The 25,430-nt window shown below is 33.5% G+C and overlaps 2 protein-coding genes across 6 annotated transcripts; one reads left to right on the forward strand and one right to left on the reverse strand.

Annotated features, from left to right (window-relative positions):
- Positions 1 to 10,073: 10,073 nt before the first annotated feature.
- On the reverse strand, positions 10,074 to 12,222 carry LOC124921871 (monothiol glutaredoxin-S10-like). The gene is made up of 5 exons (XM_047462574.1): positions 11,847 to 12,222; positions 11,697 to 11,770; positions 10,966 to 11,040; positions 10,534 to 10,560; positions 10,074 to 10,281 (listed from the first exon to the last, which is right to left on the reverse strand). The coding sequence occupies exons 1-5, from the start codon at positions 12,149 to 12,151 to the stop codon at positions 10,205 to 10,207; spliced, it is 558 nt and encodes a 185-aa protein (XP_047318530.1). The 5' UTR covers positions 12,152 to 12,222; the 3' UTR covers positions 10,074 to 10,204.
- A 2,189-nt stretch (positions 12,223 to 14,411) lies between these two features.
- LOC124919093 (receptor-like serine/threonine-protein kinase ALE2) lies at positions 14,412 to 23,446 on the forward strand. Of its 5 annotated transcripts, none has more exons than XM_047459242.1 (9): positions 14,412 to 14,911; positions 16,065 to 16,154; positions 18,247 to 18,324; positions 18,483 to 18,560; positions 18,896 to 19,264; positions 19,342 to 19,605; positions 20,626 to 21,015; positions 21,510 to 21,747; positions 22,657 to 23,446. In XM_047459242.1, the coding sequence occupies exons 1-9, from the start codon at positions 14,833 to 14,835 to the stop codon at positions 23,300 to 23,302; spliced, it is 2,232 nt and encodes a 743-aa protein (XP_047315198.1). In that variant the 5' UTR covers positions 14,412 to 14,832; the 3' UTR covers positions 23,303 to 23,446. The 5 variants fall into 5 exon arrangements, with proteins under 5 accessions (XP_047315198.1, XP_047315197.1, XP_047315195.1 ...); XM_047459241.1 differs by having other exon boundaries at positions 16,065 to 16,148; positions 18,208 to 18,324; positions 22,657 to 23,445; XM_047459239.1 differs by having other exon boundaries at positions 18,208 to 18,324; positions 22,657 to 23,442.
- Positions 23,447 to 25,430: the final 1,984 nt, after the last annotated feature.

Below are 25,430 nucleotides of genomic sequence, written 5' to 3' on the forward strand. Positions count from 1 at the left end.
AGCCACCGATTCCACAAAATCTTGCATCATGTTTGAGGAAGGTTGGGGCCGCTGCAGAAGAATTGGCACAGGGGGCTAAATAGCTAAATGAGATGCACTAGATTAACGCAATTGAACTTGTACAATCTGCCTTTGAGCCATTTGCCACAGTACTAAACTTTCATTCAATCCTAAGGGAAGGCTTACAAAGGAGCTTGGACAAGACAAATCATCAGCAACCAAGAGAAAAAGACCTTCCCACAACAGGATCCAACAAGAACACCATTACACCCAACACCCAAGCCAACACCAAAACCATTCCTCCCAACACCTAAGCCAACACCAAAACCACCACTCCAACAGCCCAAGCCAACCAAAACACCATTCCTCCCAAAATAGAAACCAACACTCAAGCCAACACCAAAACCATTCCTCCCAACACCCAAGCCAACACCAAAACCACCACTCCAACAGCCCAAGCCAACCAAAACACCATTCCTCCCAAAATAGAAACCAACACTCAAGTCAACACCAAAACCATTCCTCCCAACACCCAAGCCAACACCAAAACCATCACCACTCCAACAGCCCAATCCAACAAGAACACCATTACCCCCAACACCTAAACCAACACCCAAGCCAAAGCCAACACCATTCCTCCCAACACCCAAACCAACACCAAAACCACCACCACTCCAACAGCCCAAGCCAACAAGAACATCATTACCCCCAACACCCAAACCAACACCCAAGCTAAAGCCAATACCATTCCTCCCAACACCCAAGCCAACACCAAAACCACCACCACTCCAACATCCCAAGCCAACAAGAACATCATTACCCCCAACACCCAAACCAACAACCAAGCCAAAGCCAACACCATTCCTTCCAACACCCAAGACAACACCAAAACCACCACCACTCCAACAGCCCAAGCCAACAAGAACACGATTCCTCCCAAAACAGAAACCAACACCCAAGCCAAAGCCAACACCATTCCTCCCAATACCCAAGCCAACACCAAAACCACCACCACTCCAACAGTCCAAGCCAACCAAAACATCATTCCTCCCAAAACAGAAACCAACACCAAAACCAGCACTCCAACAACCCAAGCCTTGCCTCTTACCCAAATTATTCAACAAACAGAAGAAACTGGACCATCAAAGGCCTTAAATGTCTGTAGAAAAGTCTCACGAAATTTGAAAATGGATTGGTTAACCGAGGTCATCAACACCGAAACCAACAATAACTCCCCTTCATTGGCGATAGTAAAAATTGAAGAAGAATGCATCTCTAATCTACCACTGCCACTTCAACCTGCCTTGTCTCGTCCACAAATGAAATTGAAGGAATGGCTTGGAGGATTGGAGTTACCCCCAGTATTGAATACCCCATATTACAATAAAATGTTTAGGGATGTCAAAGAAATAACAAACATTCAGAAGATATTTGTGGGTTTCATATTTGCTACAGGACTTGAAAAAAGGTAATGTTTCCTGGACATTCTTACTTATTCCTAAAAAATATACTTTGTACCCCATTCTGAAACATGTTTTTCTGGTTTTATGTAGTGAAATGTTATTTTTTGGTGATAGACTAAGTCTACACGTGACGCGCGGGAACATGCTTCAATGGCTGATCAAACCTAGGTAGATAGTATGATTATTGACATTTGGTCGTACATGTTGAACGACCTTTGTAGGAGAAATGTAAAACGTCGTTACAATAAGATTTTATACACAACCGCGTAAACTGTAAGTTGTACTAGCACTATTGTTTATCAATTATGTTATTCGTATGATACTAAAAACTATGCTGTAAACAGATTTTTCGTGCAAGTGGGATAACTTCGAAAGACCAATTCGATGAAAGGTTCTGTCGTGAATGTCGTGCTTTCAACATTTCGAAAAGGGACCTCTTGGATGTGGACCTCGTAAGTACATCTCTCGCTGTGATATCTTATAATAGCATGTACACCTATATGCAATCTTATTTGTTTTAATTCTATTCACAGATGTTTTTCCCAATCATTGATGACTCCCATTTCTACTTGGTTTGCTATAACTTCATACAAAATGAAATTCAAGTAATTGACAACAGGGAGTCACCTATGCAATCGCCCTTCGAGAGAAGATATAAGAATATCCAAATCTTGGTATGACACTAAAATTTGATTTCCAACTAGTTCAATAATTGAATTACTATTAGCACTAAATTACATTACATCATGTTGTTTGTAATTATGTATCAGGATGACTACATTCAACGGTATATGAACGACGTAGACCCCGTTCTTGCTAAAAAGTATGGCAGTTTAGAAAAGAAATGTTTGAAATTGTCATGACAGGATTCCAGGAATTACACTGACTGCGGCATTTTTTGCATGAGACACATGGAGACGTATGAAGGTCAGATGAAGGGTTGGAAAAGTGGCTTCGCCGTTAAAAAAAATGTGCGCGCACAAATAAAGACCTTGAAGATGATATATTGTTGGCGTGTCATTGGGTCGGAGCTCAACAGAGTCAGGAACAAGGTCTACGATTCCTGTAGTAAATTGATTAGTGGATGAATTTGGAAATGTATACAGATTGTGTAATTAAAGTTTTCAAATAATTTTACTTCACATTTGTACAATAATGAAGATGCATACAGATTGTGTAATTAAACTTTCCATATAATTTTACTTGATATTTGTACAATAATGAAGATGTTGTGTAATTAAAATTTTCAAATAATTTTACTTGACATTTTTACAATAATGAAGATGTATATACAGATTGTTTTTAATGAAATTTAATTTTTGTAAATTAATTTGTTCCCAATACTGTGACATTCATGTTAAAATGTTTTCAGGTAATTTTAATGTAAGGAGTCGAATTGGAGCGAAGAATTCTTCGCTTCATGTTATTTTAAACATGGCGCTCATGTAAAACCCCCATCCCACCCATGAAAATCCGGGTTACCTGACATGTAATTACAATTACTCTAACATGTAAATACCAAAATTTACAAAAATATAATACTTGTTTATTTATGTATTAAATAAATTTATTGAAAGAAACATGAAGCGAATAAATATTCGCTTCAAATACTTGTTTTCATTTTAAAAATTTTGATGAAATTTTAATGCAAGGAGTCGAATTGGAGCGAAGAATTCTTCGCTTCAATTACTTGTTTTTATTTTTACAATTTTATATGAAAACTTTTATTTAAGATTAGTCGAATTGGAGCGAAGAATTCTTCGCTTCAATTATTTTAAACCTGGCGTTCATGTAAAACTCCCACCCCACCCATGAAAAGCCGGGTTACCTGACATATAATTACACTTACTCTAACATGTAAATACCAAAATTTACAAAAATATAAATTTATTGAAAGAAACATGAAGCGAATAAATATTCGCTTCAAATACTTATTTTTATTGGAGCGATTAATTATTCGCTTCAATTTTAGGTTTTTATTTTTAAATTTTTAATGAAAATTATAATTAAGAGGAGTCGACTGGGAGCGAATAATTATTCGCTTCATTTACATGTTTTTATTTTTAGAAGGAAATTAATGTTTTCATTCATTTGGTATTACATAAAACATCACATGCATACATTCTACATTCTTCATGGTTTCAAATCAAATATACATACAAATACATATCAGATTTCACATGAAACTGGAATTCGATAGTTAAGATGACAAAAGAACAGTGAACGGAGTATCGGCGTCCATGCTGAAACTTTCGTCCCATTGTTGAGGAGTTGAGAACTGAGAAGTTGTCGTTGGCATTGCATTTGATGGCTGGAACGGTATATCAATTTAAAAGTATGTTAATAAATGAAGATTAATAACCCAATTATTAGCAAAGAAGTTAAGTCAGCAAATTCATACCGGATTCTGTGATTCGCTTGTTATTCTTGTTGATTTTCTTTTTCTTGATTTCTTCTCTAGTCCACCTTTCCTTCTCTTACCAGACTTTCTTGGCTTCTTAGTTTTGATTCCTTTCGCTTGAACATGGGAACCCTCGGAAGAACATGATACACCAGTTGGTGAAGTTTGCATATTTATACTCTCTTGTAATTTTTTATCCACAAACTTACACTGGCTAAGCATAATTTCTTTAACATGCCTATACGTGTCATCTCTTTCAGCTACCTTTGTAAATAAATGCATGGACAAGCCACACAAATCTCTGTATCTTATGTTATGAAGCTCACTCGGATCAACATTACTATTGTCCACGATTGGATCAGTTCCAAATAATCCATCTTTTGTTGTTCTTGTCCACCTCTTCAATATCAACGCAGGAGGAATCTTCAACACGTCAATCATCGTGAAAATCTTTAGGATGTGAGCACACAAAATCCCGCCAAATTCAAATTTACAGCAGCTACACTCGATATTCTTATCATCATTCTTATGAACTGTAACTGTATGAGAGTATCTCCTAGTGTGGGGGGTTACCTTATATTTTCTGTGTGTGTCAACATCCTCTAACATTTTTACACCACAATCATGCGACATAAACCATTGTTGTTCAAAGCACTTAAATACCTCTGGAATGTAAACTTTGCATGCATCATTTAAGACAAAACTGGATAGTTCAGACTTGGTTGGATGGTAATTGATTTGAAATCAGCCTTCAACACATCATATCTTCTTTCATCAATTAGTCTTTCAAAGTGTTTGAAAATTTCTAAAAATTTGTGTTTGTAGGAGCAGTACCTTTTCAACACATTGTTCATACTTTCACTTCTCTGTGTTGTCGTTATATCAGCACAAAACATATGTCGTCCATACACTAATGCCAACTTTCGCCTAATGCAAAACATACGTTTCAATCAGTCGTTGTTTTCAAGCCCGTAGTTTGTCAACATTTGATTCCAAGCTTCAACAAACTCTATCTCTTCTTCAAAATCATATATACATGAAGAAAAATCCTTCGAAAATTCTCTGAAATTATGAAACACGGAGCTTAGATCTATGGCTGCATTTTGAAATATGTGCCAAAGACATAAACGATGATTTGTTTCGGGCCATGTAGACGCCAAGGCCTTAGCCATGGCCACGTCTTGATCTGTAAGAATGGTTTTTGGTTTTTTCCCACGCATAGCTTTGGTGAAAGTCTCAAACAACCATTCAAAAGTCATCGCAGTTTCATCGTATAATAGAGTTGCACCAAAAATAATAGATTGTTTGTGATGATTCACACCTACAAAAAGCGCAACTGGACGACCTTCCTTATTCTTCTTGTAGGTCGTGTCAAAACTGACAACGTCTCCGAAGTATGAATAATCAGACCGCATGTTGGAATCACACCAAAAAATATTCGTTATCAAATCGTCCGCATCAAGTTGAAAAGCATTATAAAAACCTGGATCATTTGATTGTTTTTTCTGCAAATACTCTAATACACTCCCTGTATCCCCAAAATTATAGTCTCTAGTTCTTTTCGTTCGCAAGTAATTTTTGTAATCTCAGGAAGAAAACCAAGATTCTCCCTTCCACCGATTTGTTTAGACTCGGTAGAATTCCCACGTGAGTGGCAATCTTGATATGTAAGCTTGCAACTGCAGAAATATTCCTATGGCATCTATATAGGTGAGTTTTCTTTGGACTTGTAAGAGGATGACAATACTCACTAATAAAATTTACCACTTGGAACTTTCCATTCTCTGCCCTCTTTATCCTCAATTTCGCTTCACAACCGAACCTCGTCAAAGAACGGCTACGTCTCACATAGACATCCCGTTTGTCTTTTATCCGTTCACCCTATGCACTACAACAAAAAACTCTATCCAGTATTTTACCACCGTTGTCAACATGTTTTGAATTATGCATTATACTAAATCCTATTAGTTTAGCGTATGCTAAATAGAATTCGTAGTCTTCTTCTTCACTCTCAAATTCCCGACCTAAATGTGGAATTAAGTTGGCTTCGATGTCCTCCAAAGGTTGGCCGTTTTCATCGAAATTCAATTGACGACGACAACTAGCAGATTCACTGTTAAATTTTAGAACACGTAGAAAATAAATCTTGATCTCACCAAAACTTAGAGATGATTGTAAAATTAATGAAATATAAGCGAAGAGCGCTTCACTTCACTATTATTCATAGTAATCCAATAAGCGAAGAGTGCTTCGCTTCACTACATATTATCAACAATCCTATAAGTGAAGAGCTTTTCTCTTAAATATGAACGAAAACATCTTATAGTATTAGAGAAGTTAAACAAAAAAAATATATCTTAAATCATTAATATCATTCTCGTTCATATCATTCTCTTTCATGTGTATTCCTTCCTGATAATCAACAAGAACAGAACATTTAATGTCAAGTATTCAAAAAACATAAAAAAAACGTTATGAAGAAAAGTAGAGAAGGAAGATGACATTCAAAAACGTACCATTTTAATTTAGGAAAATGGATTGATATTATAATGAACTATAACTCCGGCGAAGGAAAGGTCGATGGTAGACCATACTCCGGCGAAAAATGGTCGACTGCTTCTCAGACAGGTGAGAGAGAAAATAGTACAAATCTAGCAGCATGGCAGTATTTAATGAAAATGTGGTGTTAGGTGGCGGTGAGGTGATTTGATAAAAAATATATTTGATTTTAATAATTAAATGAATAACATTATTATAAATTAATATTAATCAATCAAGCGCTTCATCAGAAAGCGAAGATTGCTTCACAATATTATTTGACAATTGAAAAACATATATAAATTTATCACATTTAAGTGAGATTTGTAAATACACAAGGGGCGCTTACAAAGATTGCCATGTATTAATAAATTAATACAAATTTATACTTTACTTTAAGTTATACATTATTTCATGTTTAAAGATTTCGTTTATGATAATTTTGCTGTTTAAAAAAAATACAATACTAAGAACAAAAAAGCGAAAGCTGAAATCACAAATGACATTAACAAATTCAAGAATGCCAAATATTCAAATATTCAGTAACAAATTCAACCAACACATGTCTATGTAAACAAAGGCTGCAAATCACAAGCAGGAATGGATTCTAGCAAGCTTGTGTGTAGAACACCATATACATCCAAATATGTCGTCAAATGATTCACTGCCTCAAATACCCAAACCAGTTCATTAACATCGTGCCGAGACTCGTCGTATTCAATTATAGTTTTGTCGTCCTCGGGCTCAACAAATGGATTCTCCATTTCTTTAGTCGTACCTCCTCTAGCTATTACAAACCCCATCAGATCCTGTTTGTAAGCCGAGATGAATTCCCCTACAAACATAAAGGTATAACCGTCGAACAGTTTCGGCAGCTGAAATAAAATACAAAACATTTTCAGTTATCATGGAGAATTGAAGATATGGAGGAGGAGGAGGAGGAATCAGACAAAACTTACATTGTTCAAATACTGCATTCTGCCAGCTCTTGGACCGTCCACAGTCCCATGATTATCTCGCTGCACCTCGTACGGTTCCTCGTCAACGTAACATTTTGATCTCATTGATGATTTTATCCCTATACAAAAGCAATTGGTATTTTTAGTTTTCATATATGTGAAAATGAATATTGCGTTAAGAGTTAAGAATAACAGAGTCTCACAATCAATGGTAAGGACCCTACTCCCATTCAATATTGCCTTCAATACTTTAATAGTTCGACCACATCCACCATTAGCATCGGTGGATGCTATGACGTGGGTTACATCATCTTGCCACCTCATTGTCACCGTGGCACCACATGTGTTAGCATATTGTTGCATCAAGTGCTGTGTAAGAACAATAATAAATATTTTAGATGAACATGATGAAAACTTACACAATATGGAAAAAAAGGGATATATGTCAAGAATAGTACTATATCTTCACTTGTTAATTGATTTGGGCATAAAATTCAGTCTTTGCCAAAGTTTTGGACGGATGCATTATCGGTTGTCTGCACATGCATGAAAAAAAAGTCTTTGTTAGTATTTACTAGGGTTTCGTGGAAATAATATACAAAACTCTAACACTATGTATGTTTTCCTAAATATGATGGATTTTCATTGAACGTGACATTTTGAGAGTAGGGTTTCCTAAATATTCACGAGACAACGACATCCCATGACATAATCTAGGATTTAGAGGTTTCATAATCCTAAATATGAAAAGTTTACTATTTTGGTGTACGTACCATTGTGGAGACGTGAAGATCTTGCTTCTGGTCTGGTCGACGGGGAGCCGGATGCGAATCGCCGTGAAAGGAGGCAGGCGCCGAAGAGAGAGAGAGATGAATCGGGTGGAAATGATTATAAAATAATCATATTAGGGTGTATATATATATTCATGGAACCTGGGCGAACAAGTCTTCTCTCGAAAAGCGACTATTCATTCAGTTTCACATGACACTTGACCATGGGCGAATAATTATTCTCTCGAAAAGCGTCTAATCACTACATTTTACATGGCACCTGGTCTAGGCGAACAAATCTTCTCTCACAAAGCGTCTATTCATTCCATTGAACATGGGCGAAGGGGTATTCGCTATAAAAATGAATTAATTAAAGCGAAGAATTCGTCGCTTAAAATCATCTCCCCGTAAATAAAATTTTAATAAAAAAATTAAAAATAAGAATGAAGTAATTTGAGCGAAGATTTCTTCGTTGCATGTCATTTTTAATAAATTGAATTAATATTTAATAAATGGAAATATAAAATTCATGTTAATTTTGGTCTTTACATACATGAGTCAGTGTATTTCCATGACAGGCAAACGGTCTTAACATGGGTGGGTTGAGAGGTTTACATGAAGGTCAGGTTAAAAATAATTGAAGCAAAAAATTCGTCGCTTTAAATCGTCTCCCCGTAAATCAAAATTTAATAAAAAATTAAAAATAAGAATGAAGTAATTTGAGCGACGATTTCTTCGTTGCATGTCATTTTTAATAAATTTAATTGATATTTAATAAATGGAAATATAAAATTCAGGTTAATTTTGGTCTTTACATACATGATAGGTAAACGGTCTTCTCATGGGAGGGTATGGGGTTTTACATGAACGTCAGGTTAAAAATAATTGAAGCGAAGATTTTTTCGCTCCTGAGCGTCTCCCCGTAAATAAAAATTTCATAAAAAAATTTAAAAAATAAGAATGAAGTAATTGAAGCGAAGATTTCTTCGCTGAATGTCATTTTTAATAAATTAAATTAATATTTAATAAATGGAAATATAAAATTCATGTTAATTTTGGTCTTTACAAACAAAGGTAAGTGTATTTCTATGACAGGCAAACGGTCTTCTCATGGGTGGGATAGAGGGTTTACATGAAGGTCAGGGCTCATGGGCGGGGAAATCTTCGTTCCATTCGCTTCTCACCCTTCCTTCTCACATGGCGCCCGGAGAGAAGTGATCTTCGCTGGAGCATATGAATAATATATTAATTCCGTACGTTAACTGGACATTCCGTTAACGGCGTTTAGGTGAACCCGGATTCCAAATTCTCTCTCCCCCTCTCCTACCCAGATTGATTTATTAATATAATAATAATGTTGCAATTTGATTGGTCCGCAACAGGGGAACACAGGAATCGGTAGCAGAAAATCTCATTTGAGTTTTTAGACCATATCACCGTTTTTCATCCTGAAAATAAATTTGGGTCAAAATATAAAATAATAAATAAGTAACTCAATTGGGATTTCTCTTCTCTAAAATACAACTAAATTTAAAATTTTATCCCAAGCTAAAATAACTACTAAACAACCCACATATAAATCAAATTAAATAATAAAAGAGAGATAAACATGGATAGTTGGGGAGATTGGGAAACTTCTACAAGAAGACTAGAATTAAGATTTTTCTTTTTATTAGATTGGGAGATTGTGAATTTTCTTTGAGTTTAGTAGTCTTAAAGGAATGGAAGTTTCTTTTAACTGTTTTCATTCCTCAATTTTGCTTTGTTGGACTAACTTGTCACTATGTATAATTTATATCCTCTTTTAGTAAAAAAAAACGAATTCAAATGTTAAAAAAAAGAAAGAGGTAAAGAATGTACAGATTTTATTATAAGAGATCTTAAAAATATGAAATAAGAAGAGTTATGATTAGTGACTAATGAACTAATGATTTTACATAAATTAAGAAGAATTTTTTTAATATTCCAACAAGTACTTCAACTAAATCTAATAATTGGATAATTCGAACAAATGGTGGTGACAGGAAATTGCTTTTCAGTGATATATTTATTACCCATGTCAACTCAAAATGGTTAGCTTTGAGACTTCTTAGTGCAAACATCTAACAACAACGCCTGAAGCTCCCCTTTATGATACAACTTAATTGTGTCTGCGAGGAAACGGATAAAAAAACAAATCAATAGAATGCTAATTACAGCGTTATAATTGAAAATTACTAGAAATACAAACAGAAAGTGATAAAAAACGAAGAGGTAGATGAATGAATATTGATCATAAATATGGGTGTCAAGTTTGAAACAACAAAAACCATTTCAGAACAAGGATGATTTGAAATGGAGCATTATTGAAATGCATAACAAAAAGAACAAGGCAGATATCTGAAGCAAGCAAAAAGGTATACCTGTACAACCGCCAATGTGCTTACCTCCTGTAAACAGATAAAAGAATAACAACATAAGAAAGCTTGAACTAAACAGTAAAAGAAAGAAATTCCTTTTATGGAAGGTGATAAACATATAACTGGTTTTGTATTGTTGTAAATCAAGAACATATCGGATTTTACATAACCATTTGCATTTATCCTGGTTTTCTTCTGTATGGTCTTATTTGATGGAAGGTTATTTATCCAATTAATCATCAATAACTCCATCAAACAAATCATTGTACCATTATTTTATTTTTTATAACATTTAAAACTACTAAATACAAAACATATTGTGGTCATTTAACCCTAATAAACCCCTTTTATGTCAAACAAGATTTATTAACATAACTGACATAACATGAAAAAACTAGATTTCATTTGATGTAGACTCTAAATACAACTTCTTACCAACAAATACATTAGGGACGGTATGTTGTCCGGTTATTCTTTTTAGCACTTTCTGCACTTGTGGTCCTTGTGGCCCTGATGGAGGGATTCAAATAAGCAATGCAAAATAGTTAACCCATTCCAATCAAAACCATCTAACCATGGTAAATGGTATATTATTGAAACACGCATAATTTATCCACTGTTTACATATGTAGTAATGATCTAAACAATTCCATTGAAGGATTCAATCAAATTTATCAGAACCCAGTTTTCAGAAAATGGCTTATATAAAATCAAACCAAGTTTTCAACAATATCAGACAAAGCTTAGAATTCAATGTCATGAATTATCATTTTGTAGTTCATAAGCATTTTCAGTTATCTTGCCAAACTTTCTCTTGGATTTGGCACTGGGAAGAATCATGGAGGTAGTAATGAAGGATTGGGCAGGACAAGGAGCAAAAAGAGTAATATTGCTAAGTGATGAACATATTGAAGTTGATTCAGAGGGTAATATTGTGATCATATTCCATGATTGTTGTTGAGATGGTTCATTAGTGAGGCAATGATTTAATGATTAGTCAAATTAGAGTTTATCAGATCATAACCACCATACACACTCTTTCTTCATTAATACAAAACTTGAACAATTCCATAAACAGAAGAGAAATCATATGCAATTGATAGCTCAGAAACACACATTTCAGAAGAGTTCATGAAGTTAACTAGAAATGAGAGAAGCATACGCACCGAGTTCGTCCAATTCTATAACAAGTGGTTCGATTCCAAGCCGTCTGAATAAGGTTTTGACCTCGGATGAATACCTTGATGATGAATCGAACAATTATATCAAGGAACCCACATCAAGATACGAAAGATATTGAAAATGAAAGTACTTACGAACACCACGTTTTGGAGTACACAACGACGGGATTGTCGCAAACCGTCTTCTTCACGGTTTCCTGCAATCGCGAACCAAAGGTAGCAGCCATTGCCTTTGTTCTGAAGAGCTTTGAATTTCTCTCTGCATGTAGTCCGATCCTCGAGTTTCTGCAGGAAACGGTGAGGAATTGATCTCTGGTGTCACATAAATTGATGTAACGGCTCGGAAGGAGAGAAAGACTCGGTGATGGATGCGATCGGGACATAAGGGCGGAGGAGGGTGAGATGAGGACGCCCATCGGAACAATCGACGCGCCGGCCATGGACGATCGCCGGCAACGGTGGAGTGAACGAAGAAGAACTCTTGCGTCTTCTTTGTCAAAGTTTCCTAAATTGTCTTTCTTAATTTATTATGCTAAATAAAATTGCCGGAAGTGTCATTTTATTTTTTTAATATTACGAAATCATTTGTTCAACGAAAATATTAAGAAAGAAACTAATTTGAGGTTGTTTTTATTTTATTTTTTAATATTTTTTCTTCCCGATTATTCTTCGTCTTCATAAACATTTCTTTTTCTTTTTCGACTATTTCAAGTTTTCAACTTTGAGAGAAAAGCCTAAATCGTCGTTCGTTCGTCCCTTTGTCGAAAATGGTAAGCTTTCGTGATCAAAAATTCTAAACCCTATTTTTCTATTGTTAAATTACAAGTTCTGTTCTTTTACATCGTTTCTGAAATTGCATACAAGTCTGTCAAAAACATTCATAAGTAAGTTATTTTTCAAAATATTGATATTGATTTTGTTGATAGATTTTATTGTTGTTGTGTTACTATTTTATTAAAGATTATATTATTTTTTATATTACTTTATTTTGGTTGTATTGACGCCGAAAATGACCTTGTTATGTTGAAAAAAGTCCATAAAAAAATCTCAAACATTATTATCATATATTTTAAATCTCATTTGTAATCTTAGTTCGTCAAAGTCTATATATTCATAAATAAATCAATTGATACATTAGTCTGGTTTATGAATGTATGAATGCTTAAATTTAATTAAATTGTCTTGCTTAAATTTTAGCTAATAGAAATCATAGGTTAGACATATGTTCACTTAGTATAGGGTTAAAGATGACTAAGTTAGTTCATGACAATTCCAATCATATTAACTGTTCTTCAATTACGCTTTTGTTTATCGTCTGAGGACGAATCCATGAGCTTCTAACTTGAATTCTCCAATTGTCCTAAAACTTCGTCTCTAGATTTCAAAAAGTTCATAAAAAAAAAGTCATAAACATATCCATGAGCTTCTAACTTGAATTCTCCAATTGTCCTAAAACTTCGTCTCTAAATTTCAAAAAATTCATAAAAAAGTCATAAACATGACCATGTTCAGGACATTTTTATGTTAAGAAAAACTTCAATTTTTCAATTCTAAAATTCATGTCCAGTGCCTCATAAGGGCATGTTGAGCGCCTTTTAAAGCCATGTTCGGGACATTTTTTATGTTATAAAATTTTAAATTTTCAGTTCTAAAATCAATGTTCAGCGCCTCATAATGGTATTTTAGCGTCTCATAAGTTCAGCGCTTCATAAGACCTTTTCGGGACATTTTTATGTTCAAAAGAACTTCAAATTTTCAGTTCTAAAATTCATTATAAAGTCCCGAACAAGGCCATGTTCAGGACTTTTTATGTTAAAATAAACTTGAATTTTAGTTCTAAAATTCATTACAAAGTTTCGAATATGACCATATTCGGGACTTTATTATGTTCTAATAAATTTGAATTTTAGTTCTAAAATTCATTAAAAAGTCTCAAACATGTTCGGGACTTTATTATGTTCAAATAAACTTGAGTTTCAATTCTAAAATTCATGTTCCGTGTCTCATAAGGGCATGTTGAAGTTAAAAAAAAAAATTCAATTTTCAGTTTTAAAATCCATGTTCAGCGCCTCATAAGGCTATGTTTGGGACATTTTTATGTTCAAAAAACTTCAAATTTTCAGTACTAAATTTCATGACAAGTAATGTTTGGAATTTTTATGTTTAAATAAACTTAATTTTTCAGCATTTTATATTTGTTTTTTAAACACGCTTCATTTATCTGTTTTTCTTTTGTAAAGTATAAAAATTGGAGAAAGAATAAATAAGAAAATAAAATTTAAGATAATAGAAAAAAAGTTAAAACAAAAAAAAACATGTTTAATTATATATATACTAAATATAAAAATTTATTAAAAAATGAGTTAAAAATATTATTATTTTGTAAATGTTATATTATATAGTTATATTAAAAAATACAAAATAAAATAATAATAGTCTAGAAAGATAAAAAAGAGTAAATTAAACTAAAAACTTATTTTTAAAGTTACTTATATTTCATCCTCCATTATTTAATGATCACATGTCAAGTAAGAACCTTCTATTGCAATGTACCTGAGTTTGTTTTTAATTATGAAAATAAATTGATTGTCCTTCTACGCGTGAGAAAGCGCGTGGCTATCCACGCAGCACTCTCTTTCTCTCAGACATATATATATATATATATATTTTTTTTTTTTTTATCTTGTCATACTGGGTGAAGTACTCTCACTCCAAGATCTTCTCTTTTGTTCTCATCTTCCTCTTCTTCTTCTTCTATCTGAGAATCTTCTCAAGATCTGTTTCAGGGCCTTCTTTTCCTTAATCTCATAACTTGCTCCGTCAAACATTTATTCACATTTCCAGATCTTTCATTCCTCCATCAACGAATGTACTTGGCGGCATTGTTGTCCTTAACCCACAGTTGTAGCTGAACATGCTTATTTTGCTTCTATTGCGGCGTTGAAGCCATGCAATCGGCTGGTTCGAGCAGAGGAGGCATTGATGAACTCTTTCAACGAGGAAAAGGACTTCATCGAAACCCTAGTCTCATCCGTTGGGTCTCCGGCCTGGCATTGGGGACTGGGTGGGTGTGTTAGTTTCAGAGGATGATGGTTATGGGTTCTGGCTTGAGAAGAAAAAAATGTCAACTTTGCTTCTTCTTCTGCTGCTGCTGCTGCTGCTGCTTCCACAGATACTCGCTTTAACTTCCTCAGCTTCTGGTAATTCATTTTCCATCAATTTTAGCTTCAATGTTGCATTCTTGCTAAAAAATAGAATGTCGTTTTATAAGATAAGGAACTTTAAAAGTTCAATTTTCATATACCCAAATAGTGATTAAGGCGGAAAATCAAGACCAACAATCTGACGTCTCATTTTCATGGATATTATGAATTTGGTTATTGAGAAGACAGCTTTGGTCTTCTGAAATCATATTCTGATCGGGGGAAGTAGGATAAGGCATTAAGTCCTGTGAATACGCCCCTTAAGAATAAGATGAGCTGTTCCAAGCTTCTTCCATGAGAATGTAAATTTAGGCACATCTTCGTTAATGGACCTGGCTGGTTATGAATTTAGTTCTTCCATGTCTTCTATGAGTTTTCTTACTTGGAGTACCAATTTGAGAAGGAATATCTATAGCCTGATTGGCACTCTTTATGCAATAGACTTGCTTCAGATATTGCACAAATGCAATAAAGAGATAGCGTGGGTGGGTAGTACGGATGATACCATTTAGAAACACTTTTTTTGTTTGTTAAGATTTCTCATCTGCACTTGGAATTGTGGATACATATTATATCACATTTGGAAATGGTATATAGGTAGACACATATTGAAATCATTATTGACGGCTTCTTTATTGGGATCCAGATCTAGAAAAATAAGTGTTTCTAAATAGCATTTTTTTTGGGGAGAGGTTTAAATTAACCTATTTGTTAATTATATATGCAAAAATCAAGAACATGCATTTTCAATTGAAGAAGCACAAAACCTAGCAGAAAGTATAATTCAAATAACATAAACCACTTAAAGGCAATGCCCTAGTGATCAAAGCAAAACCAATAATTTTTCGAACCTAGATTAACCGGGAAACAAGTTTGGAGATGGATATGATTGGTGGGTATATGTTGTATTTGATATCAAATCTGTGGAAACCGGTTGTTTGACTTATATATTTGAGGAGGGGTTTTTCAGAAAGATCAACATAAGTAACCTCTAATGAACTCAAGTTCAGAAGAACCTAATTGATGTCTACAAGTTTCTCCTTAATAATTTAGAAGGTTATATTTTTTTAACATGCAGATTTGAAAATAAAGTTGTGCTCTGTTTCTTGCTTGGACTTTTGATTTAATGTTTGCTCCTATAATACATCAGGTATTTCATATTTGCACAAGATTTTTCATTCTGTAGCACCACTGCCAAGTCGGTCATTATTCAGAGCTATTATCCTGGATCATGGTAAAGGTAATAACAAAATCCTCCTTATAGCAGAAGTTTCATGTCCAAATGACTTTATTTATAAAACCAAAAAGAAGTTTTTTTATTATTAAAAAGTGGTTATTATTTCGTAATAGAGATTGTCTATATAATAGGATAAATTACATGATTTACATCCAACTATGGTAAAAAGATATCCTAATCAAATTTAATTATTCTCAATCATATTAATATATTTTTATGAGATATTACTCTAATCTCAATATAATCTATTTTAAAATTGCCTGTCAAATTCAAATTGGTAAGTTTTATGACTCACATGGAATTGCAATATAGTTTTAGGTTTTAGCAGTAGAAATGACTTCGTTTCTGGTGGCCTATATTTTTGTCAATAGCTTGTTTGACGTCATTATTCAATGCTCGGAGATGAAATTTTGAGATCACTATTATGTAATATAATATTGATAAATATTCAAACAAAGAACAGTTAAAAAGAAACGTTATCATAAATAAACTAGTTGACTATTGAAGCCCAATGGCTCGCCGGCTGTTTGGCGAAGGCAGTGGAAGAATCTCGGGTTGTAACCTAAAGCTTCAATTACATATAAGAATCTCGATTATTATTGAATAATATAGATTGTCTATTTATAATATATAATACATCTAGCTGAGGTGATAATATCTTAATCAAATATAATTATTTTCAATCATATTAGTATTATATTATGAGATATTATTGTAATCTCATAACATAATATAATAGATTCCAACACTTTGGTCTCGTTTTATATACAGAAACTCGTCAATGTCAAATTGGTCCAGTAACCAACATCACTGCATTGTGTACGATCTTTTTTAAAGGGATAAATATTGTACTGCAAATAATTAGATAACTGAAATAAATTCTTCAGGTGCCCATCACGTCAATCTAGATGTTGATTGTTTTAGTTGTTCTGTAAACGGCCTGATTTATATACGCTTTTTCAGAAATTTTGTAAATATTGAGAAAAACAAAACATTGTAATTTATTAATAAGGGATTTCGATTTATTGGGAATTAGATCTCTATATTTTATAGGATACAGGAAGATAAGGGAAAGTTAACTAAACTAAATCAAATTCTTATAATTTAATCACATCTAGATTTTTGGGCTACTTTGATATTATAACACCGCTCAAATCCAAGTTGGTGAATGTCTCAAACTTGGATTTACAACAATAGCATTAACAGTCATCAAACTAATGGCTGTTGGATGGCAATGGGGCAGACAAACAGCCAAGCAGAAACCATAGTTGTTTCTAGTTAGGAACCACCTTGTTAAAGTAAAGTCAACACAAACCACTCTACTTCAGCAACATTAAAAACAAACTGTCTGGTTCTTCAAAGCTCCCCCTTGGGATCTCAAAGAGCCTCTTTTTATTTTCCATCACAATTATATTGTATAAATTGACATCTTTGTTTACTGATTGCATACACAAAAATACAAATCATATTCTACTTATTCATCCATGGTATCAGAGCAGTTGGAATCACTTCCTCATCCAATCCCCTCATTCCTTACCCTTCTACAATGGCTGAACTCATTTTGTCCAATTTATACGTTTAACAGTCTGTTCTCAACTGTTGCAGAGTATTGCATATGTGCTATCACCAAATAAAACAAAAATTACACTATACTCTTGATTATGATCTAATTAAAAAATATCTGGATCATGGTAAAGAAAACATTCTTGTAATAAAAAAATAATCATTTTCAATTTCACTTTAGGGATTTCCCAATAAATTGTGATTATGACAAAATTGCAGTTTCAAATAGACTTTGTCCAATTTAGATGTTGAACAGTCTGTTCTCAACTGTTGCAGAGTATTGCATATGTGCTATCAGAGAATTGTTCTAGTATTGTTGTTTATTCAGCAGAAATATATGTTTGTTTGATTTTTTTTGGCTTTCAATTTTAGTGTTTGGTTCATCCCATTCAATTTTGATTCTTGTTGGTACACTTATCTACTATCTAGCTTGGAATAGTGGATTATAAGTATTATCTATATGACATTAAAGTGTTTTACTGGTTCAATGTAGGAAATACCTTATTAATGACCCCATCATTTTCTCCATCAGTGTCACCCCATGTGCCAAACTTCCAGCCTTCTTCTGAGCCACCATCACCTGCTTGTGCTCCCGCTCCACTACGTCAAGGTCCCTGGAAATTTTATTTGGTTCATTTTCTATGTCTTCATTTGTTTGGTTCTTAGTCATCTTCTAGTACCCTCAGTTATATTTTTAACCCAAATATTGATTTATTGTCAAGTTTATATGGTGCAAATCTAACTCATTGTTTGGAAATTTTCATTTAGGTCTTCAAAGACACCTCCATCATCATCATCACAGGAGGCCTGTTTTAGTTACCCCGGCTTCTTCTACTGGAGGAGGTGGTGATGTCACGATCTAAGTTGCTATAAATTTTTTTCACATTTAATCTTGTTTACCTTATGAAACTGATTTGATTCTTCCGAGGTGACATCTAAAGAAATATGAGGGAAAGTGAATGTCCAATCATTAGTTAGAAATCTTGAAATTTAATTGGATGCTTTTCTGCACTTATATCTAAAATGAGCTGTGTTCTTGAATTGTTTCGACTGGGAGGTTTTGAAGATTGTTTGGTACAATGTTTCTATCAATAATGAAATAAATTATTTATTTTTCAAGTTTAGAATTTTTTAAATTCATGTTCCTGAAATTTATTCTTCATTTTCTTTTACGTTTTCAGGCTGTAACCAAATATGTGTAGATCCACTTACTTCGACTCCGTTTGGTTCTCCATGTGGCTGTGTGTTCCCTATGAAAGTTAAGCTTCTTTTAGATGTGTCTCTTTATGTTGTCTTTCCTGTAGTAAATGAGCTGGAGCTGGAGGTAGCTGCCGGAACATATTTACTGCAAAGTCAAGTAATTATAAATGGTGCAAATGCTGATAGTCAAAACCAGGAGAGAACAATAGTGGACATCTATTTGGTCCCTCTGGAGGATAAATTTGATAATATTACTGCCATGTTGACATATGAGAGGTTTTGGCAGAAGAAGGTGCCTTTAAATAAGACCCTGTTCAGAAATTATGAAGTTATCTCTATAAGTTATCCAGGTATCACTTTTAATGTTTTTGCATCTTTCTATTAAATGAGCTATACTATTGTGAATTCTGAAAAAAGTGCTTAACAGGGCTTCCCTCTTCGCCACCTGGTGGAGGTTCCACGGATAGTGGTCCAAATGGGAGTCCTGGAAAAGGGCAATTCCCAATTAGTGCAGATTTTGTCAAGAAGGGCGAAAAGTTGAATTCCAGAACAATTTCTATTATTGCATTATCTGGTGTGATATTGTTGGTGGTCTGTTTTGGAGCTATTTTTATCCTCTTAAAATGGAGGGCTGGAATATCGTCTAATGCCATTGGACCTGTCTTAACACCATCTACAAATAAGAGGCATGGTAAGTCTTTGATAACATAATTTAGCCTTTTACAAGTACAATTACAGATCTACTGCTACTCTGTTTGAAGTCTGCACAAGTTATACCTTTTTCCCAATAGTGGTTTATAATTTTCTCCCTAATCTATATTTGTTTAGGGTATAATTGGGATTGAACTGGAAATTGAGAGAGCAATTTCAATTCCATGGTTTGTTTGATTACTTAATATAGAATTAGAATAGAAATTATAATTCCAGTGTAATGAAATGTATGTAGTTTCCTAATATTTTATTCCACCCTTTCTTTTTTTTGGAATTACAATTCTTATTTGACATCTTTAATATAAGTAAATTCCGAGAATGCAACTTAATACTCCCTTTAGATTTATTTTTTCAATTTTTATGTCGGTACATCCCGATAAGGCCTCAGTACCTTGCCATGTGTTGGGTCCACATTTATTTAACATTAGTGAGGCAACCTGTTACAATCTTTTATTGATTTATTAAAAGAAGAATGAAATACAATTGTAAATATATATGTTTTTAAATAGTAATGAAGACTCAGTCGTCATTGAGCTTTATGCTCAACCGCTAAGCTAAACGAGCCTTCAAATGTAAGAAAATAGAAAAGAAGATTAAAAAATTTCTTCAGAATTACAAATATATGATTTCTCCAAACTAAGTAACTGAATTGAATTCAATTCAATTCTTATAGAATTGGAATTGAAAATTTAATTTTAATTACAATCGCAATTACATCAATCCAAGCATAACCTAATGTTCCTCATTTCATGATTCTTGTGTTTCTCTTTTAAATTTTCCCAAAGTAGATTTTCCATAGACTTTTGAGGCTGGAAAATATTTATCCTTCAAAATCTTTGTTATGAGCTTCTTAGTCTGCAATCTTGTATTGTAGGTTGTACCCATTTGTGCTGGCATGATTACTTGATGTTAAAATTAAATTTAAAAAGTTGTTGATTTGGATGTCAATGTCCCCATAAATCTTCCTGAAGCATTTACTTACTTTCTATGTTGGATTCAGGAATAGGGTTTACCTTATCGAGCAGCATGGGAAGCTCCACATCAGTATCCCTCATTTCCGCCATGCCTACTTCTGCTCTCTCAGTTAAAATGTTTACCCACTTAGAGCTTGAGAAAGCAACAGATAAGTTCAGCTTGCAAAGGGTTTTGGGGGAAGGAGGGTTTGGACGTGTTTTTCTTGGGATATTGGAAGATGGATCAAATGTTGCTGTTAAACTACTAACAAGAGATAATCAGGATGGGGATCGTGAATTTATTGCAGAAGTAGCGATACTAAGCCGATTACACCATCGTAACCTTGTTAAACTCCTTGGCATATGTTTCGAAGAGCGCATCCGCTGCTTAGTTTATGAACTGATACCTAATGGCAGTGTTGAAGCCCATTTACATGGTAATTGTTATAATAAGGTTCTGATACCACTTGTTATAATACGCGACTTTATGTTACAATGTCTCTATTTTTAAGAGTAAAACTATGCAATAAAGAAATAATAATATGGTAGTGATATTATCACAGTACTTAACACTCCTAATAATATTGTGATAATATGAACAATGTCTATAATATATATTACCATATATGTTACTCTGACTCCTAAGTCTATTAAAGTCCATTGCAATATAAACTTTAATAAGGTATGAGCCGAAAATTCATCAGGGCGCGCTTATTCAGACTCACATACACAACACTAATATTTGTATATTGTGCTTCACAACACTTGAAGCTGTTACATTGGACTTTTCTTCTTTCAGTGAGCCTATTTGGCAGGATTTACCTTACAACTTATAGCATACAAGATGATCTACATGTTACCATGGCCAGTTATAGGTTTTAGGCTAAGAATCATGGGTTGAATCTTATTTAGACTACTGCTTATATTTCAGGCACGGACAAGAAGGAATCTCTTGACTGGGATACAAGATTGAAGATTGCTCTAGGTGCTGCCAGAGGATTGGCCTATCTTCATGAAGATTCTAATCCTCGTGTTATACACCGAGATTTCAAGGGGAGCAATGTCTTACTAGAAAATGATTTCACACCTAAAGTATCCGATTTCGGGTTGGCAAGGGAAGCCACAGAAGGGAGTCATCACATTTCCACTCGGGTCATGGGGACTTTCGGGTATGTATGAATTAACATATAAATGTTTCTCTTTGAACTTTGGATAAGTTTTCAGGGGAAAAGAACATTGCTTTCTGCTATTTGATTAAGCTTAGAATATATTCATGATAGCTGAATATTGAAAATTAAGCATTGGAAGTTTAAGTTGATTATATTAGTAAGTAAACACAATCATTGAGCCTATTTGGAAATCGACATTTTCTCACAATCTCTATTACGTAAATTACGACCCTATTAGAAAATTGTAACTGAAAGTGAATTTGTTTTTTTGGTATAAGATTTTCTATCATGATTCATATTATAGTGTAATTTTTATTGATTCCTTGATGCCATCATGATTATAGTGTAATTTTGGCTTAATTGCTATAATGATTCTTTTCTGGATCATGATTGTGATCCTATTATTTTATTTTAATCATGATAAATATTACTTTCTAGATTATTGTGATCTAAAATTTTGAACATGTAGAATGACTAATACGTTTCATGTTCAAACATTTCGATTCCATGGAACACCATCTTCGTTGGCAAGAGATATAGTGGACGTAAAAGTTGGACTAGGGGATAAATAACATTTGTCTTTTTGACTAAATCATAATCTATGTAAAGGAGACATGCTCTTAGTATAATCAAGTACTTTTAGGTTGTTAGTAGTTTTTTTATCCATTATGTTACGATTAGTTTTCACAATTCATCATTTAATAAAATTTCCCTAATGGGTTTTCTCTCAAAAAGGAAATAGAAAAAACAATAACAGACATTGTTCTCCTTTAAAGGTAAAAGCGGCTTAATGTCATTATATTAAAAGTAAGTCAATAAGTTGTCTCGTGGATCAATACCATTTCATCTTGATAAGTAATTCTCTTATAATAACTATTATTGAAAAGAACTGTATGTATTGATGTTTAGGTACGTTGCTCCTGAATATGCAATGACTGGGCATCTACTGGTGAAGAGCGATGTGTACAGTTATGGTGTTGTGCTTTTAGAGCTACTTTCGGGTAGAAAACCCGTGGACATGTTTCAACCTCCAGGGGAAGAGAATCTGGTCACTTGGGCTCGGCCTTTGCTGGGAAGCAGAGAAGGATTAGAGAAGTTAGTGGATCCCTCCTTAGCTGGAAGCTACGACTTCGATGACATGGCGAAAGTAGCATCAATCGCCTCCATGTGTGTTCACACAGAAGTGAGCCACAGGCCTTTTATGGGCGAAGTTGTTCAGGCGCTGAAACTCATATACAACGATGCTGCTGCTGACGATACTTGCAAAGAGTCCTCACATCGTGACTCCGATTCTAAAGGTGATTTAATCCCTTCAGATAGCAGCTGGGGAAATGCTGGTGGGCACACTTCATCTTTGATAACAATGGAGTACAGTTCGGGACCACTTGAGGTAACAGACCGATCATTTTCAGCTTCTGGGTTGAGCAATAGATCCGGTCCTTTGAGGACAGTTAGGAGCAAGAGGATGTTTTATCGATTGAAAGGAAGTATTAGCGACCGTGGTGGACTACTTCTGTCTAGGTATGCTCCGAAAGACCTAGAAGCTTCCTTTTAGAACGTTTTCAGGAGTTTGTTGTACAGTAAGTAATCAATGATCTTGGTGGGGGTAATATAGAAGTTTTCAGTTGGGATAATAGTAAGGGAATGGATGGGATGGGAATGAGATGGTCTGATTTAGATGTTTAATTTAAATTTTGGTCTGGAAGAATTTCAGATTAGAATCCATCGGTTCGGGTACCAATAAAAAAATTGAGATCCAATCATTAAAACTAAAAACTGATTTTGGGCTCAACCTTTTTCTCATCATGCAAGGATCTCATCACATGACAGTGGGTCCTGACGGGTCGGGTGTCCGAAGTGGAAGGTTTGGTTTGAGTACCTAATAAAAAACCGGACACCCAATCATTAAAACTAAAAACTGAATTTTGGTCATTATTTGAATCTCTTTATCACTCCAATTGGCTTCTGGTTCGGCTTCCCCTGAGACCGCAAGACAGCTGCGGCCTCTCCGTTAGACAGAAGATCCTTCTCAGAACAAGTTTCTATTTGTTCTTTTGCGACTGTCAGACCCTCTCAAAACAAGTTTCTATCTGTTCTTTCGACACTTCTCAGAACAAAAAGCTTCACATTTTGATGAATTGGAAGCATACTTTTTCCATTTTGAATATGATATATTTTCTAGTAGTGAGTAATGATTATTATAGCATGAACTGCACCATTGACGATGCAGAACCAGCCTTCCAACTCAATGAATATCAACATGCCGTGACCATGGTTTATTATGAGAGTGGTTTCCTTTATCCCTCCAGGCATATACTGAAGTAAGAACAAGGCCCTTCGGTTCTATCTTTTCACTTTCTGGCTATTTGTTTCTGATTTGGTCCTTTCATGGTTCTGTTTATTATGTTCAATCTAGGATCACAACTTACCTCCTTTAATAATTACTGTTTTTTCATACTTAGCTTGCAGAAAGTCATTAATGTTTTTAACTATTAATCAGAGTATCTAAATCATAAATTGTCATCCATTCACCATTTAAAGATATTAAAGCCTAAAAAATGAGACAAGTTTCATAATAAGCCATGGAAACATATTAGCATTTCAACCTGGTGCAAATTATACATAGTTTTTAATCAAAATGCACATTAATCTTATGAAGCAAATTCATCAGTTCAGCTGTTGCTTGGCAATACTATATTCTGTAAAATAAAAGTATTTTGTTATATTATATGATTATTCCTATTGAGGCAAGAATTTGGTGTGATAACTACATTTGTAAATACTTATTTTATGGTTATGGGCTGTGTTTATGGATTTGCTTTCACAATAAAGTTTGTTACGAAAAATTTATGCGGGCACAGTTAATAAAATATTAAAAAAAAAGAAAAAAAAGTATACAATAAAATTATATAAACAGTTTTTTTAATATAATATATATTATTGAAATTTTATATTATTATAAAGAAATAAAATTCTTATCAAATATAATGTACTAATAAATATATTAGTGGTTTAATATATTTAATTATGTTTATAGTGTTCGAGATATAATTGGGGTGAGATCGGGACAGGTTAAGGCGAGGACATAAATACTATTTCGTTCGGTTTCGAGGAAAAACCGTCCCAAACAGAAAATTTGGTTCAATTTTTGCGGGACAGTTTCAAATTGGTGTTCTTATTATCTATATTGTTAAAATATTGATTTAACACAATTTATTATGATTAGTAAGAAAAAATATTAATTCGAAATGTTAACTTTTAAATTCAAAAAATAAATATATATATTTTAAACTAAAAAAAATATCGGTTTAAAATGTTAACTTACTAAATTAATATATATATATATATATATATATATTAACTTTTTAAATTAAAAAAAAAAATTATACTTTTTGTAAATGATAAAATATTAAAATATTTTGTTTCAAAAATATATTAAAAAAATATTAAAATTTAAATTTCAAGCTAAAAATAGTGGAATTGAAAAAAAAATAAAATTATATTGAAATTTTAATTTTAATTTTAATTACAATTTCAACTAATATTCTGAAATATTATACAAAATTTAAGAATTAAAATTAGGCCTCCAATTTTTATTATATGATTATCAAACCCACAATCTTATATATATATATATATATATTTTTTAAATTACATTGGAAAGAGAATAGTTTATAATATAC

Source organism: Impatiens glandulifera, chromosome 1, assembly GCF_907164915.1.
Source record: "Impatiens glandulifera chromosome 1, dImpGla2.1, whole genome shotgun sequence".
Lineage (NCBI taxonomy): Eukaryota > Viridiplantae > Streptophyta > Magnoliopsida > Ericales > Balsaminaceae > Impatiens > Impatiens glandulifera.

Excerpts from the sequence above, each read along its gene's own strand:
- LOC124921871 (XM_047462574.1), bottom strand. The coding sequence starts at position 12,151 with ATGGCCGGCGCGTCGATTGTTCCGATGGGCGTCCTCATCTCACCCTCC. Across the intron at positions 11,771-11,846 it reads TACTCCAAAACGTGGTGTTC|GTATTCATCCGAGGTCAAAA; the intron begins GTAAGTACTTTC and ends TTCATCATCAAG. Across the intron at positions 10,282-10,533 it reads GCACATTGGCGGTTGTACAG|ACACAATTAAGTTGTATCAT; the intron begins GTATACCTTTTT and ends GTTTCCTCGCAG.
- LOC124919093 (XM_047459239.1), top strand. The coding sequence starts at position 14,833 with ATGTCAACTTTGCTTCTTCTTCTGCTGCTGCTGCTGCTGCTGCTTCCA. Across the intron at positions 19,265-19,341 it reads TATCTCTATAAGTTATCCAG|GGCTTCCCTCTTCGCCACCT; the intron begins GTATCACTTTTA and ends AGTGCTTAACAG. Across the intron at positions 19,606-20,625 it reads ATCTACAAATAAGAGGCATG|GAATAGGGTTTACCTTATCG; the intron begins GTAAGTCTTTGA and ends TGTTGGATTCAG.